Source organism: Pleurodeles waltl, chromosome 2_2, assembly GCF_031143425.1.
Source record: "Pleurodeles waltl isolate 20211129_DDA chromosome 2_2, aPleWal1.hap1.20221129, whole genome shotgun sequence".
Classification (NCBI taxonomy): Eukaryota; Metazoa; Chordata; class Amphibia; order Caudata; family Salamandridae; genus Pleurodeles; species Pleurodeles waltl.
In genome coordinates, this window is record NC_090439.1 from 1,125,298,761 (window position 1) to 1,125,316,693 (window position 17,933).

General features: G+C 45.1%; 1 protein-coding gene across 3 annotated transcripts in view; it reads right to left on the reverse strand.

The window, feature by feature from the left end:
• LOC138282926 (microtubule-actin cross-linking factor 1, isoforms 6/7-like) overlaps positions 1-17,933 on the reverse strand; it is a 533,430-nt gene that overhangs the window by 290,705 nt on the left and 224,792 nt on the right. For all 3 annotated transcript variants that reach the window (XM_069220983.1, XM_069220984.1, XM_069220985.1), the window contains exons 20-21: positions 2,624-2,821; positions 1,867-1,995 (exon numbers count right to left, since the gene is read on the reverse strand). In XM_069220983.1, the coding sequence (XP_069077084.1) occupies positions 1,867-1,995; positions 2,624-2,821 (327 nt within the window). The remainder of the gene's footprint in view (positions 1-1,866; positions 1,996-2,623; positions 2,822-17,933) is intronic.

Below are 17,933 nucleotides of genomic sequence, written 5' to 3' on the forward strand. Positions count from 1 at the left end.
GTTCTCTCAGGAGGGTTTTTCTGAAGAAACTCTGGTCTTTTTGCTTTCTGATGCAAGCCCAGCTCTGGAAAATCCACATTTCTGCTTTGTGCTGCCTTTGCAAAAATGCTTGGAGGAACACTTTGCACAAAGACATTTCCAATAGGAGGAGTGCATTTCTTCATTTCCAGTACATAGAGGGCCAATGTCCTTTCCCTCTACGTTAGAGTATTTAAAGGAAAGGTTTTACAAATGTCGTAGCCTGAAGCCATGTGCACTGGTAAAGACATATAACACGCTCATGCGGTCATCATTGTAGATCTTCTTCTAACCCTAGGTAGAGCAGGATTTAACAATATTCTTTTTTCTCTGTCAGTCATGATGACTACTAGTGAAAGAAAAGGTCTCCTGGGTCTGGAAAAATTGAGATTTCACAGAATATCCGGAAATATAGAACTTACTGCACACTAAACGTTGAAGGTGGGAATGGCTAAGTATTAGAATAAGGTCAGTGAAAGGTTACAGCAGAGTTCTTCTCAGGGACTCCCTCACACGAGGGGCAGTTGAAATCTGAGCTATGGTGGCCTCTAGGAGGAGTGGGAGGGAAGTGATTAAGTTTGAATGGTTTCAAATGAGGTGAATGTGCTACTCCACAATTATTTTGAGGCCATTTTAACACTGTTTAGTGATATTTTAGGTAACCAGGGATTCCCTGCCCGATGGCAGGGAATGATTCAAGCATGTGATGATATGAAAGATCCAGTGCTGGAGAATGGATCCCAAAGGCCCGTTTTTATAATGTTGAGGGTTTTGCCATAAAAGTCTATGTGTTAGTCTCTGTTCTGTAAGCCATCTGTACACAAATAAAGCCTTTCAAAATTCTAGCTGATATATCTTTCCAGGGCCTTTATTACTCTCCAATTGTTTCAAAGTTAATCAAAAAGTGAATGGGGGTAGCTTTCTCTGAAACTGTGCTGACTGGTGCGGAAAGAAAAGAGCTGACGTCAGCTCACTGGGGTGGCGTGGCGCCTATACAAGCACTGCCCACGTCACTTCCGGCCCAGATGACATCAAGTGGTGCCAATCAACGCCACCAACAGGCGTGCAGGAGTACTGCTCATGAAAATGTTGCAGATCCATTCTGACGCCTGGGGATAATTCTAAGGTAAGGAATCTGTGGCTAGAAGTCCTTATCAGATACTGAGAGTTGTGTGTTTAGGAATGGGAGGCAACAAAAAATCTATTATACTACCCAAAAAAGGGAGTAGCTGCAAAGAGGCAAATCAATGTGTCCCTCTTGAAACAGAGGAAAATAACAAAGGAATGTGATGGTTGCTAATGTACAGGTCATGGTGAAACCAATGTGTAGGAGGGATGCTCTTGCATCAAAGATCCAAATCCACCACTTTTGGTCTCTCTTCCCAGTGCATGTTATTCACAACCAGATAGGAAAGACAGAGAGATACAGGTACCAGGGTACATCTATATTTAATGAAGAAGCCCCCACCCTTCTTGGGTATTAGAAGCAAGGAAGATGGGAAGGGACCTTGCAGATGCTCCTGATGACAAGGGGAAAAAATGTGCCCATGCCACCATGGGGTGCAGCTCTGCATTTCTACACCAAATAAATCACAGTAGCTTTTATGCCAGCATTATAGTTTATGATGAAAAGTAAATAAAAAAAGCCCAAAACAATATTTTTCTAATTCTAGGATGATTCTTGCATTTGATGTGTTAACATTTTTGCAATGTCTTATAAAGTGCTCAGGCCTCCAAATCTGAATCGCCAGAAAGATGAGTGCGCAATGTTTTTTTGTTTTTTAAACCATTGAGAGCTTTGTAATATCTAGTCTAGTGTAAGAGCTAAGCGCCCATGCTTTAACTTACCAGGTGAATAGAGAGTTTCTCCTTTGTGGTTTCAGGGTGGGCCCAGGCAGGTTTACAAAAGGACAGCCTTGCTTCAACGTTCTCCAACCACTGCACAAGATCTGTGATTTCCAAAGTCACATCTTGCACCTACAAACATCATAGAGATCTTACACATTAGACAGCGGTTAGCAGGTTTGAACACCCTAAAGCAGTGGTTCTTAACCTGTGATACGGGGACCCAACGGGTTCTGTAATGCCTAATCAGGGGGTCCATGACTGCTTAGAAAATTAAATATCACGTTCATAAAGTGTTAGTAAATCAAGAAGCAAAATATAAAATTGGAAATTTTAAGCGGTTAAATAAATGTGAAGGAATTTTCAATTGGAGGATAACAATTAAGTTGTGTCCTCAGATTGATTTGTGGAAACAGTGTAAATGCATTAACAAAATATAGTATGGACGATGGGTGGCCTCAGTTGAATTTAGAAAAGTCTCAACCTTCCTATTAAAATGAACATTGTGTTTTTTTATATTTATGTGTGAACTAAATAAAATATTTAATCATTTGTGCATTGGCTTGATGAATACTTGTTTCTGTTTTTGTGTATTGTTTTGAGGTTCAAATCTTCAGGCTAGTGTCCTTGCATTAAAGTAATGATTTTATGGAGTTCCACAGAAGTCAAAAGGCGAAGGACCACTGCTCTAAAGCCTTTCCAGCAATCTCCAGCTCACGGCGGGCATTCTCAGGTGGCAGCACAGCCTCCCTTGGTTTACCTGGCTGAGGTTATTTTCCAGTTCCAGCTGCCGCCGCTCAGTCTCGCTCCACAGGAAGTCCCATTGCTGGTTCAGCTGCTGCAGGCTGGATCGCAGTGTGTCCGTGTTATCACCAAGGCCCGACTGCAGCAGTCCCTGGCCAGCCTCGTTCACTGATTCCACAGTGCGGGCATGGGACTTCACGTCATTCCGCAGCACCTGTCGGGTGCAGATAAAACAGTGACACAGAAGAGGCAGGAGGTCAATGTAATCTGCCTGCCTCACCAAATAAGCTACAGACAATACCTACGACACAATGGGCCAATTGCATATTCCCAAGACTGATATCCAACATAAACATAGACAACAGGGCCTTACTAGGCTATTCTCTTCTCCACCCACAGCAGCCTTCTGACATGAAAAAACCAGAACATCATCAGGGTTTAGTCCCAGGCACATTATCCACACAAGAAGCGTAAATCCACTGTGAAAATCCAGGCCATTCTACTCGTCATTCATCACAGAGGGACACACAATGTCAGAGCGCAACCAGATCTCTCTCTGCAGATGTATATCACATACCACACAGAGGAACGCTAGCTAGATCCCTGTCACATTAATACTCTTCTCATTCATGACATGCCACTCACGCATGAAAGCAAACTTGTGCACCCTGTTCTGCTTCTCATGCAGCTGACATGCTGAAGCTCACATTACCCCCGTCTATTCCTCATCACTGTAGCCTGTGACAAAGAGAACAGGAATCAGGCAAATCAACAGCAAAGTCCTATTTCTATGGAAGGCATCCAATAGGTGAAGACGTCCATCTGCAATGTTTCTTTAATCATTCACAGGGCACATTATGTTTAAAAAGTTATTGAATATAAATGAAGAAGTTGACATTTCACTCAACTTCCAATCAAGAAGCTGTAACCTGGCCATTAGGGGGGCAAGTGCTTCTTCAGGGCAATCTGAAAATTTGGTAGGGTAGTGGATGACTTTTTTCCACTAACAACTGTGTGCAACCGTTAATGTAACCTGTTCTTATTAGGCATCAGTTAGCACTGGCATCCCATTTTACAATTTCACTTTCACTGCTACTCTATTATTAAGAAACAGGATTTTTTCATGTCTGCCCAATGCTTTGCCCCCTTTTTTACTACTAGCCACTGATGTAAGGACTTCGAAATGCCCAAGCCCTGCTAAGCAGGACTCAGTGCATGTGCTCTGACCATTAAAAAGGTAAATGTTTAACTAGATTACCCCCCACTTGGCATAACTTGGATTACTTGCCAGTCCCTAGTATACAGTAACAGTGAGAAATCCTAGAGTGTCAGGCAACACTCCCAACTGAGCTGACAGGTGGAGGAGTGGAGGCAGGGTGTCTGTCACCTGAGGTGGGAGCCCCCACTCTTAGAAACTAGAGTGGCTCAAAGAACCCCCAGAGCTAGTGGGTGACTCCTTGGCCGCCCATAGGCTGGACTTGAGCTCCACACAGATGGCAGTGGAAAGCTCAGGGTGTGGTTCTAGATAATGACTGCTGTCAGTATCCTCTGGTGTATGCTTGCCTTTGTGGCAGCACTGGCCTTGGCATGAGGATCAGACCCAGTCCTAGGAAGTAAGTTAGGCAGCCTTACCCTGCTGGCCACGGTAGGGTTGCTCTAGTGTTAGGTAACCCCTGGGGGAAAGCTAGGTGTAGCCCTAGCTAAGGAAGCAGTAGGTGAGGTTAGTGCCTCACCACCCCAAGTAGAAGGTGGAGGAAAGGTTGGCAGAGAGAGAGAGACCTAAGCACGCCCGATTTATGTTGGGGCCTGCCATAGTTGATGTAGGTCAGCTCCCCAGAGGGAATGACTTTAGCAGAAAGGTGTAAGGCTGAACAGACCCTGCCAAAGTCAGTCAGTTTCTCCCCATCGTAATGCTGAACAGTCAAGAAGAAAATAAGTTACTTACCTGTAACTGTAGCTCTCCGGTACTGGTATATTTCATAGATTCACATGCCAATGATTACAAAAGTGGCAGAATTTCACTTTTGCACATGAATTTGATAACATACAACTGAATCAGGCCTTGACCAAAACTAACACTGGTGAGATCTGAGTCTGACATTTCCAGCATTAGAAGTGATCAGGACGATGGATCCAGCACCAGTTCCTATACTGAGGGAGGACAGAATCACTTCACCTTTTCGACTTTTTTAAAGGAGGTGGAACGCTACTGAAAGGTATATGGTCAATTTTTCACATGTTTTCCTAAGTCCTGTACAAAAGAAGCTTTTGTCAAGAGGAGTTGGCCTTTGTCCCAGTTCCAAACCTAACTTTACTTAGAAGCATATAGATTTGTTTGAGCTCATACGCAAATTGAAACTTAAGAAGTATTTTGCCACTAAAAAACTGCATCCTATGCTTCCTTCTCTAGCACTTATTAATCCATGTCACAAGACCATCCGGGACATTGAGGACTTACAGACATTACTATCTCTGAATACATCAGACACCTCCACTCCATCCTTGACTGATATACTGACTGACCTGGGCATTTCACCTGACCTAAGCCTGGACGGTGGTCTTAAATCAAAATCTACCTTTCTCCCACCAACGCAGACAGTGCCATCAAAACGTTTTATAGATTAGTAACCAGTGATCTGCAGTCATGGGAGGACTACACTCGTTCACACACCAGACTTCTGTTTGACAATCTTACGTCAGTAGAAAGACAGGCACAACATTTTCTATGATGTCTGACATTGTCATTAAAGAGGTCAAGAAAGAGGGTAACATTGTTATGAATAAGTCTAAGTACATTGCAGAAATTGATAGGCTACTCTCTGATACTCCCGCATATGTTACACCTGTTGGTAATCCTTTTAAAAACATTACTTGTTTGTTAAAGAAGAATTTAAAGGGATTGAGGGATTTGTGCCTCATTACAGATCTGGTATTTAGATATATATTCAATCCACAACCTAAGGCATCTTGCATGTACATCCTACCTAAAATTCACACACCAGGACCATATTCCTCGGGCAGACCAATAATTTCTGGCATAGACTCGGCCACAGAACAACTGTCCGAATGCACTGACATCTTCCTACAACCATACGCATGCAATCTGCCTTCTTTTGTTCGTGACACTACTGACATCCTTACCCAACTGATGGACTGCCTTTTTGTGGCACTGGGCTGTCTCGCTAAATACTTCTATTCCACAGACCATGGGCTTACAGGCAGTACACTGTTTTCTGTATTGCTAAGACGAAACTCTTCTGGAACACACAAACATGCTGACAAACATGATCGCCCTAGTTTTGGACAGCAATGTTTTCTATTCTCTCCCTCTTTTGCTAACCTCTATATAGGGTGGATAGAGAAAACATATGTTTGGCCCAAATGCCCACCAGGACTGACTGGACATGTGGTTGTCTGGGAGAGATACATAGATGAAATACTCATGATTTGGAGTGGTAGCGTTGAGTGACTGTCTTCTTTCTGAATGACAATCCTTTCAACATCTCCTTCACATATTTTTTGTATCGCAAGCAGAATACATATTTCCAAGGTGTTGCGATAGGCTCTAAATTCTCTCCCTCTTTTGCTAACCTCTATATAGGGTGGATAGAGAAAACATATGTTTGGCCCAAATGCCCACCAGGACTGACTGGACATGTGGTTGTCTGGGAGAGATACATAGATGAAATACTCATGATTTGGAGTGGTAGCGTTGAGTGACTGTCTTCTTTCTGAATGACAATCCTTTCAACATCTCCTTCACATATTTTTTGTATCGCAAGCAGAATACATATTTGGATCTCATGCTCTATAGAGACGGTACTAAGATCCTTTCAAAACTATTCTGTAAACCCACTGCTTGAAATTCAATTTTTCATGCTGATAGTTCACACCCTGGATCCCTGGTATACTCCGTCCCCTACGGGGAAATATTCAGACTCAGACAAAACTGTAGTGAGGACCCTGCGTTCTTTACCAAACTGAATCATCTGGAGAACAGGTTTCAGTCCAGGGGTTATCCGGTTACAATAACTGACAAAGCTAAATATAGGATATTGAAGGTGAAACAACCGTTCTTTCTTAAGAACAATCCTAAGGTTTCTAAAAAGACATCCAGAATGCCACGGATTACCACGTACCACAGCTTGAGCCATGTGTTTTACAGGATTCTGTATCAAAACTGGCACATCTTAAATTTAGACCCTTCACTTAAGGATCTGTTTGTCAACAAACCTAAAGTAATATACAGCAGTGGCAGAACATTACGTAAGATACCCTGCCCCAGTTGCTTGGCACAGGACAAAAGACAGGTTGCTACCGTGTGTCTCCAGCCACAAGCTTTGTTTTTTTCAAGCGTGGGCATTATGATATGTGTCCGTATTATACGCATCTACATAGGAAGTACAATAAGACCATTAGAGGAAAGAATACAAGAGCACATGCATGCCATCAGGAATGGAAATGGAAACTATCCCCTTGCATAACACTTCATTGCCAAGCACAAAACCAGCGAATTGGCCAAAATAAGGTTCCACGCCATTGGAGGGGCTGCAGAACATCCCAGAGGAGGCGACATGGTTCGGGCTCTTCATAGACTGGAGACTAGCTGGATCACCAAACTTTGAGCTGTGGATTCATTTAAAAGAATTCTGAGTCATCAGTATTAATTGTAGTATATGGTGTAAATGCTTTGATATTACGTGTACTAGGTAGCACGATTGTCTTTTGAGTAACAAAGTTTTGAGAGGGAGTAGAGTAGCTGGTTAATGCTGATATACTGGGCAGCATCCTAAGTGTAATGTGTGTGTGTGGTATTTCCTAACTTTATGTTTGCTATAGACATGTCACCTAGAGCTTGGGTTTACCCTAGCAGTGGGAAAATGGTCAGGTTACAGAGAGGTAAGAAGGGAATGACAAGAATGATGAAAAGAGGTATAGAAAAGACAATAGTAGTAGATGACAAGAGAAGACGGGGTGCCAATAAGAACTGGTTACTTATTTTGGTAACAACGTTTCTAGTAGAGACTCTATCTAACCACAGATTCCTCACCTTTTAATTACCTCAGGCGTCAGACTGGATTCAGAAACTTTCCCATAACAATGCCTTCCAGCACCTGCAGATGGAGTTGTGCCACCTCATGCGGATGCAACGTCGTGATCACTGCATATATGTCACCTGCCCGGGCTGGTGTCAGGCTCTTTCTCGAATACGTCTGTGCTAACAGACATGGAGCATTGAAGAAACCATTTTTTAAATGGTATGCAGACTTTCAATATTGGAATCATACAACTTATAGATTGTTAAGAGCCCACTCTTCAGACTGGGGAGGTGGCAGGGCAGAGTTACAGAAGGTAATGTGTTCTGATAGAGACTTCTAACCACTGATTCCTGGCCCTTTTAATAGATACCAAAACAATGCCTCCCAGGTTGTGGGTCTGAGAAATGGCTCAGATTAGGTAGGCCCGCAAGGGTGAACAGCCCATCTCGCTAAACCTGGTTATCCAGGCAACAGAGTTTGGCGAATTGTTGGAGGGATGCCCACGTAGCAGCCTAACAGATGTCTAAGACTGGCACACCACATACAAGCGTCCCAGTCACAGTCTTTGCTCTGGTAGAGTAAGCTCGGAGGGCTGTTTGTAGGTAGTCCATAACAGATCTTAAAATGGTCAACTTCTGCACTGCCTTACCCTTTTTTGCTCAATAAAAACCGATAAAAAGTTTTTCATCTTTTTGGCGTTTCCTGGTTCTTTCAATAGAAAAACTGAGAGCCCTTTTAGGATTAGGGCAGTGCAGTTGTTCTTCCTCCTTTGAGGGGTGAGGTGGTGCAGAAAAGCATGACTAAGTGATAGACTGTGACAGCATTGGGAAGGAATGCTACCATTCTACAAAGAACTCACTTGTCTGGAAATAAAGAGACATAAGGAGACAATGCTGATAAGTCCTGAAGTTCACAAATTCCTCTTGCAGATATAATAGCAATGAGGCACACTGTCTTCAGAGCCAGAACTGCAAAGGACACCGATGTATAGGCTCAAAGAGCAAGCACAGTAGGTAGGCCAAGTCTACATTCAAATCCCATTGTGGCACCACAAATGGGACAGGAGGAAACATATGGATCATCCCATTCAAGAAACACATAGCAATAGGTGATTTAAAAATAGATAGTTGATCTGGCAAATGTAAAAAAGACCAAAGGAGCTGCTAAGCAATTTAACTTCTATGTGGCCACAGCAAAGTCTTTCTGAGCCAATAATAAACAAAACAAGAGGATATTTAAAAGGGAACCTTTTGAGTGTTGAATATGACAGGAGGAACACCACACCACAAACTTCTTCCAGCGTCCAGTTTTAACAGTTTTTGTGGATAGGCACCCATCTGCCAGGACTACACCAACCACTTCAGGAAGGAGATCGTATGCCATCAACTCCCGCTCAATCTCCAGGCATGGAGAAGTATGTTGTGCAGGCTCAGGTTAAGAACCTTGCCCTGCTGTTGCACAGACAACACTCCCAAAGAAGTAGCCGAATGGGAAGACAGATGCTCATGGCCTGAAGTTCCAGGTACCACACTCTCCCTGTCCAGATCGATTGGAATGGCTTGATCTTCATGAATACTCTGGGTAGGAGGGGCAAAGGTGGATAGGCATATAGTAGTCCTGCGCCCCAATGTACGCTAAAGACGTCTCCCAGAAAGGAATTCCTCACGTGCAAAAGTCTGGACACTGCGTCTTCTCTGCAGTGGCAAATAGACAGAGCCAGGGATTTCCCCATTGTTGAAAGATGCCCTGTGCCACCTCTGAGTTTAGCTGCCATTCGTAATCTGCTAGGCAACTCAGGCTGAGTTTGTACGTCCTGGTGTTGGGCGACTGGAGATATGCCCAGATCATTTCAATGGTGTAGAGGTTGGAAGCACAGAACCCACAAGCCCATGCCACTCTGTTTGTGGCAATAACAAACAATGGTTGTGTTGTCTTTGAGTACCTGTAGTCGGTTCCCTTTGATCTTTCTAAAGAAAGCCTTCAGAGCCAAGCAAATTGTCCTTACCTCCAGCAGACTGATGTGGAGGCAAGATTTCGCCCGAGACCAGAGACCTCTGATCTCCACCTTGCCCAGGTGACCTCCCCAACCCAGCAACGATACAACCGTGAGCTCTGGGTAGGGTGGGAAAAGGATGCTGGTCCAACTGTGGTTGAGTAGCCATCGCTGCAGGTCTTTTGCAGTCTCTTCTAATACCTGGATTAAACTGGACAGATTTCCTTAGGCAGAGCACACTGAGACTTCAAATTCCACTGCAGAGCCTGCATGTGCCACCTGACATGGTCCAGAAGAAGGACGCAGGGGGCCAAGAAGCCTCAAAGCCACGCTCACTGATGTCCAGGTTGCACGTTGAAACATCTGGATCACAGCCCAAATGTACTGGACTTGTTGAGGCAAGGGATGGCTCAAAACAGCACTGTGTCCAGGATGGCTCAGATAAAATGGAGCCTCAGTGAAGGAGTCAGGTGTGTCCTCAGTAAGTTGATGGCGACACCCAATGTTGCTAACAGACTGGGCGTCGTCTGAAGGTGGCTTTCAACGTTTTGAGGTGAACCCACCTTCAGTATCCAGTTGTTGAGTTATGGGAAGACTGGTATTCAAAACCTCCACAGGTGAGCTGTGACTGCCACAATCACTTTTGTGAACACCCGAAGTGCACTGGTTCGTTCAAAATGGAAGTACAGAAAACTGAAAATGTTCCTGCCCTACCTATAACCGCAGATAGCATTTGTGTGAATGTAGGATTGATTCAGTTCTCTGGATCCAGGGCAGGCAAAACTTAGGTAGAGGCGAGCATATTGAACTTGTCCTTTCTTGAGAAGTTAAGAGAAGTAGATATAAAATAGGGTGATGTCCCTCCATCCTTTTTTGGAATCAGAAAATAACAAGAGTGGTAACCATTTAAAATTTCTTAAACTGGTACTCAATTTCTTTCTTTGCCAAGAGAACCTGACCTTTTCATGGCGAACCAACAAGTGGTACTCTGGAAGACGTTATGGTGGTGGTGGGATGTCTGAGGGAAGAAGACTGAAAGGTTTGCGAATAACCTTGTGCCACAATCTCGAGCACCCATTGGTCCAATGTAATGCTCCTCCACCCAGGGTGGTAGTAGGTGATTCAACCTCTTACTGGATGATCAAGGGATGCCAAGTTTAACTGAGAGCGGCTTTCAAGCGGCTGATGGAGGAGGTTAGAGGTCCGTTGTCCCTGGGGTGCTGAGCGTTGCTCCATGACTACAGCCTCTAAAAGGCTGGGTGGCTCTGCAATGGAGGTGAATATTGCCTGTGTCTCTGAAATAAAACCCTTCCAAACCTTTGAAAGGGGTGCTGTTGTTGGGGGAGGTGATGACCTGTAGGTGCCAAACCTAGAACGCGGTCTGTGACCTTACTCTCCTTAAACCTCTCACATAGTCTGGAACAATCAAAAGACATATCCATCAATGAATGTTTAATTTTCATGGAAAAATCAGTTGAACATATCCATGCATGGCATCAACTAACCACACTCGTACCCAGTGCTCTACCAAAACTGTCAGTCATGTCTAGGTCCGAGTAAGTCGAAACTTTGGCTGTCTCTTGCCATCAGCAACCAAACTCTGTAAAATACTTTGAGTATTCTCTGGAACAGTAACACATCTGATACTTTATCCCACAGAGAATCAGAGAATCTTCCTAATAAACAGAAATATTCACAGATCTTAAGGCTAAACTAGCTGACAAAAATCCCTTTTTCGCATAAGCCGCCATTTTCTTAGACTCCCTGTCAGGAGGAGTACAGAAAGAAGGTATTGTTTCTTACCTGTAACCCTGTTTTTCTCTTGAGGGAATCGCCACTGAAGTAATACGCATTTGAATAGTCACGCCCACATGCGGGAATCCCGGAGCACGTCTTAATATATCTTTTTAAGTGTAGATGTTTACCTTTCTTCAGTAACGCATGCAGGAACAATTAAGAACATAATATGCAGCCTAGAAAACAGGCTACAGTGGTGAAATTCTTCATATTGTACTTTGAAAAGGTAAGTAAAACTGTTAAAGTAAGAGATGAAGGAGGGAGGACAATGTAGCCTCACAGGCTGTTATTATGCAAGTTTAAAACAGTGACTGTCCCTTTAAGAATCCAGAGACCACCAATATCCCATCATGCTCAGCAGGTGGCAGTTGCCTCAGTTCTTTCTGATGGAAACTGTCAGAGATAGGTAAGTCCCATAATTTCCTCTGCTATTTCCACCAGGGGGAGGGAGGGTTGTGGGTGACTTCAATGGAGATTTCCCCAAGAGAGAAACAGGATTACAGAAACCATACCTTCTCCTCTTGGGAGATCTCCATAGTCATAAGCATTTGAATAGAGTAGCAAGTCCATCCCTACCAATACTGGTGAAAAGAATAGAGGAGAAAAGCAAAGAACTGAATTAAGCAGATACATTTCTGAGGGAGGTTTGTCCTACTTGAGCATCTGCTCTAGCATGTGAGTCCAAAACAATAGTGTTTGGTGAATGTTTGAACAGATCTCCAGGTGGCCACTTTACAAATTTCGGCAATGGGTGCATTTCTCATTAAAGCAGCTGTAGCTGCTTTGCCCCTAGTGGAATGAGCCTTATGTCTAGCTTATAAGGTTTTGTTGGCTTTTTAGTAACATAAAAGTATGCATGAAACCATCCACCTGGAGATGGATTGTTTGGAAGTGTCTAAACCTGTATGGACCGGGCCACAATTGACAAAGAGTTGGTCTGACCTGCGCATGTTGCACGTCTTATCTAAATAAAACTTCAAGGCCCGCCTTACATCGAAAAAAATGAAGAGTTCTTTCATCTGGTTTGAAGCATGAACTAAGGTTGGCAATGAGATTGTCTGATCAATCCCAAATAACCTTGGGGAGGTATTTCAGGTGAGTTCTCATAGCTACCCTATTAGAATGAAAGACGGTACAGGGTTGATTAGAGCATAATGCCTGGATATCTCTAACCCTACAAGCCAATGTGATTGCTATGAGGAAAGCGGTTTTTCATGAGAGATGCGTCAAGGATTCCTTATGAATGTGTTCGAAAGGTTCCAGCAGGAGATGAGAACGGACTATGTTAAGCTCCCAGGGAAGGGAAGGGAAGGACGCCTGATGGAAGGGAAGACCTTTTTTAACCCCTCAAGGAAAAAAAGAGCTTTGTGAAGGACATTCTCTGTGGGCAGTAAGTTGCCAAGTGAACCTTTATGGAAGAGAATTACAAGCCAGATTCTGCCAAATCAGGGTGGTAGGGAAGAATGCCTTCTTCCTTGCAAAATGTAAGGTCTATGTTCCTGGAAGAAGAACACCAAATGCAAAATCTCTTCCACTTGAAGGCATATGCTGTATGGGTCGAGGGCCGCTTAGCCTCTTCCATGCAGTCTGGTGGCAAGTTCAAGTGCCCATACTGCACTAGCTCAGGAAGGAGCCATGCTGCCAAATTCAAAAAGGAGAGATTAGGATGAACCATTTGCCCTCCGAACCTCATTAGCAGGTCTGGTCGGCATGGCAACTTGAGATGTGGATGCTGTGACCGGTGAACGAGGTCCATGAACCACCACTGACATGGCCACTACGGGACTATGAGGACGAGTCTGGCTGTCGAGTAGGACAGCTTGTGGAGGACTGCCGGGATCGGCCGGTATGGTGGAAAGGTGTAGCGAACTTTCTCTGACCAGTTGATCCACAGGGCGTTCCCATGAGTCCCAAGTTGGAAGGCATTTTTTGTTTTCTGCAGTGGCAAATAAGTCGGTGTGTGGAGAACTCCACAGCCTGAAGATGTCTTCCATGAAGGACCCTTTTGTGGATTTCTTCCAAAACCCTGCTGCGGGCGTCTGCTTGCACATTTTGCACACATGGGAGGTGGGTTGTCATAATCTGCAAGTTTCTGGCTGTGTGCCATCTCCAAATTGTTTGGGCTTCGTGGCATAAAGGTCCGGACCTCATACCCCGCTTGCTTGTTGAGGGAGTACATGGTGGTTGTATTTTCCATCTGAACAAGCAGAGACTGGGTCTTAAATGACGGGCGAAATGTTTTCAGTGCTAGGTAGACCGCCTGGAGCGTGAGGAGATTGATGTGATGTGTAATTTCCTTCGGAGACCATCTGCCTTGAATTTGGAGATGATCCATGTGTGCTCCCCACCCCAGTAAAAATGCATCTGTCACTATGATTTGAGAGGGAGCCTGCAGGTGAAAAGGTACCCCTTGAAGTGGGTTGGTTGGAGAGCACCACCATGTCAGAGATTGCTTCATATGAGGGAAGAGAGTGATCTCGTCTTCCCAGTTGCCTGGTCCCACTGGTCCTCGAGACATTCCTGAAGAAGGTGCATGTGGAGGCGTGCACTTGGAGTAAGGAAGATACATGAGGCCATGGAGCCGACACTGACCTCACCGTGGGATAAGAGACTTTAATTAAAGAGTGAATTTTCAGACAGATTGATGAAATTCTCTCCTCCAAAGGAGACACTCTTGCCTGCATGGTGTTGATGGTAGCCTCTAAATACTGCAGAGTCTGAACTGGAGTGGACATTGACTTGCTGTGGCTGATGTGAAGAGTCAACCACTGAAGGACATCGCATGTCCAGTTGTAATGCCGCTAGGCTTCTTGTGAAGTTGAAGCCTTGATTAGCCAATCATCTAGATAAGAACAGACAAAGATTCAGTGCCTCCTGAGAGGAGCAACAACCACTGCAATGCATTTCATGAAAGTTCTGGAAGCTGACTTGAGGCCAAATGGAGGGACCTGGCATTGAAAGTGGTCCTTCCACGCTACAAACCTCAAGAACTTGCAGTATTTCTTGGCAATAAGTACATGAAAGTACACGTAGTTGAGGTTTCTGGAACAGAACCAATCTCCCTGGTGTTTTTGGTCTTTCCAGGTCGACAGCCTTGAGAGTCTCCATTTCAGACTTCATGAGAGCCATCTTGTCGTCTGTGTGGGTGCCGAAGAGGGAAGACCCCGAAAAAGGAAGATTTAAAATCTTTTGCTGCAACTCTGATTTAAGAAATGTGAAGCTAGCAAAGAGGAGTCCACTGTGGTGCTGATGACTTGGTTGGACACCATGAGGCGGAGAAGAAGGAGAAGGAGGAGGCAGAGACAGAGGAGGAGGTGAAAGAGGCGAGACCGGTAGCACTATCAACAAAGAGGGGGGAGTAGGCCCTTGAGTACTCCGATGATGAATAGATGCTCCTCCTTTTTCTCTTCTTTTCTGTACTTGACGTCAAGATGGATTTTGACTTTGACTACTTGACGTCGATCTTCTCCTCGATGGTGATCTCCTCCGATGTCTCGTTGATATGCTCCTCTACCTCGATCATACTGTCCGCGTCAACGTCATTTGGGTTCTACCTTGCATCAATATCGATCTGTGTCTTTTCTTTGACGGTGAGCGAATCGGTGCCGTACCTGGTCTCGACATCGACCCACAAAAGATTGCTGTGTTCCAGCTGCCACCCTCTTTTTGGACTTCCACTGTCATAGGACTCTCATCATGAGGACAAGACTGCTGGAATCGGACGCCAGCACAATTGCGTGTTGGGGACTGAGAATTATCCTACACCGTCTGGTAGCTGTCGGCCTAACCCTTTCGGCTAGCTAGCAGTCCTCACCAAAACCCAAGGATAAAGGTGATTTGTGGCAGCTTGATGCATGACACTATTACTTCTCAAGGAAGTCGTGGTGGGACAGATCTTACCCCTTTCTCTCACTTACATAGATCTCATTAATGCAAAAGACAAAGAGAAGCAGATGTTGTTCAATATATTTTATTGAAGCAACTGCATTCTACGTAATGAGGTATAATTTGTGATTACTAGGACAATAAAACACAACACTATTATCATTGTGATCAGTTCTTGAAATAGAAAAATAGAAGTGCAGGTACTCTGTAACAGAGTACCTACTTATTTCTGAGAAGTGCCAGTATTCTCCAATTAAAAGTATTATGTTTTTCTTGAGAAGTGCAGGTATTCTCCCACACAAAATGAAAAAGTGCCAGTACTCTGTACCAGACAGTACTGGCCCATTTAAAGCACTGATGTTGACGAAAAATGAGAAACAGATAAAAGTTTCAACATTATGTCACACTAATGAATCTAAAATCCCTAAAATCTACATGAGAGCAAATAGCAGTGTTTGCCCTAATATGCCCATACTTAGGGGGTCATTCTGACCCCGGCGGGCGGCGGGAGCCGCCCGCCTGGAGGGAACCGCCAGAATACCGCTGCGCGGTCAAAAGACCGCCGCGGGTATTCTGGGTTTCCCACTGGGCTGGCGGGCGACCGCCAAAAGGCCGCCCACCAGCCCAGTGGGAAACACCACTCCATGAGGATGCCGGCTCCGAATGGAGCCGGCGGAGTGGAGGATGTGCGACGGGTGCAGTAGCACCCGTCGCGAATTTCAGTGTCTGCTAAGCAGACACTGAAATTCTTTGTGGGGCCCTCTTACGGGGGCCCCTGCAGTGCCCATGCCATTGGCATGGGCACTGCAGAGGCCCCCAGGGGCCCCACGACACCCCATACCGCCATCCTGTTCCTGGCGGCAGAACCGCCAGGAACAGGATGGCGGTATGGGGTGTCAGAATCCCCATGGCGGCGCAGCAAGCTGCGCCGCCATGGAGGATTCAGCGGGGCAGCGGAAAACCGGCGGGAGACTGACGGTTTTCCTGTTCTGACCGCGGCCATACCGCCGCGGTCAGAATGTCCTGCGGAGCACCGCCAGCCTGTTGGCGGTGCTCCCGCCGACCCTGGCCCCGGAGGTCCTTGACCGCCGGGGTCAGAATCACCCCCTTAGTCTCTGCAAGGAAGCCCGATCCACATACCTGGATAATAAGCCGGGGGTTGCCTGTTGGTCTGCTAGCAATCCTCCCAGGTGGTCAGAGCAGCGACAACAGGATACAGCACGAGATGGCAGACTGGCTGAAATGTTCCCCTCTAACCTGGTTAGGGGCAGTCTGTTGTTTAATAATATAACGCGCAGCTGTTCTGAAAACTGCCTTGAGGTGATACTATCCTTTATCTCTTACTTTTACAGAAAAGGGTTTAGGAAAGAGATTTAAGGTGTTTTGTAAAAACATGTACCTCGAATTATACATTTATATGGCTACAGTGACTCTTTTCTAAATACAGTCTGAAGAATGTCACCACTGTAGCCTGTTTTCTAGGCTGCATATTATGTTCCTTCTTAAGTGTTTCTGCAGGCCTTCCTGAAGAAAGGCGAACGTCTACACTTAAGAAGGTACATTAAGAAGTGCTCTGTGAGTCACGCACATGAGCCGAGCTATTCAAATGCTTATGACTATCAATGGAGATCCCCCAAGAGAGAATTGGAGTTAGTACGACTAGTTGAAGCTTGTACTTTGAGGCTTTCTGGATCTCATGGAGCTGGTTAGAGCCTCTAGCAATCTGATGATTTATTGGCAGGCAAGATACAGGTTTAGCCCATGTAACATCAACACATCTGTTAATTCCTCATAGAGGGACAATAAAGGTTTCTGAAAATAATACATTGGGTCCATCAAGAAGTTAGTCTTGACCTTCTGTGTGGGTAGAATAAGAACAAGAGTTTCTGCTGCCCATCGTATAATGGTGAGAAATGATGTTGCCACTTCAGTGGCTGTAGCCGGATTAGGAGATGACAATCCAACATCTGCAGGTATATCAATTTCTGGCAAATCTTGTAAAATTGGGCATATTCTGCATCAAAAAGATACTCTTCTCTGCTTAAACCCAGCCTCACTCAGCATAAACTATAGCAGAAGGTGCATTGGCCTCAGAATCAGAAAGAATGATCTAATCTGTGATGGGCACCTGTGACGCCGGTATCAGCATTGGTAACTGGGCAAAAGATGTCCGAAGGCTTTAACATGGTGTCCGACACAACATCGAAGATGGAGCCAAATGCATCATCAGATCCAAGTTTGATAGACACAAGGTCATAGTTAAAGGTCTTGAAACGAAGTCCAGAGGCAGAGCTAGAATAGAGAATGGATCAATTGATGTTGGAACAGCCAGAGGTCCCCTTGAATCTGTGGAGCACGAAGGTGCACCAGACGGATATGGAAAGATTGAGTCAATATGTTTTTTCAGCTGTTGAAGCTGATCTGGTGTCATAACCTGCTCCGCCCAGTGGCGTAGCGTGGGGGGTGCAGGGGGGGCCGGCTGCACCGGGCGCAACATCTTGGAAGAGACTCGAGTGCTAAAATCCACGGGTTAGGGGGCGCAAATTACTTGCCTTGCCCCGGGTTAGGGGGCGCAAATTACTTGCCTTGCCCCGGGTGCTGACAACCCACGC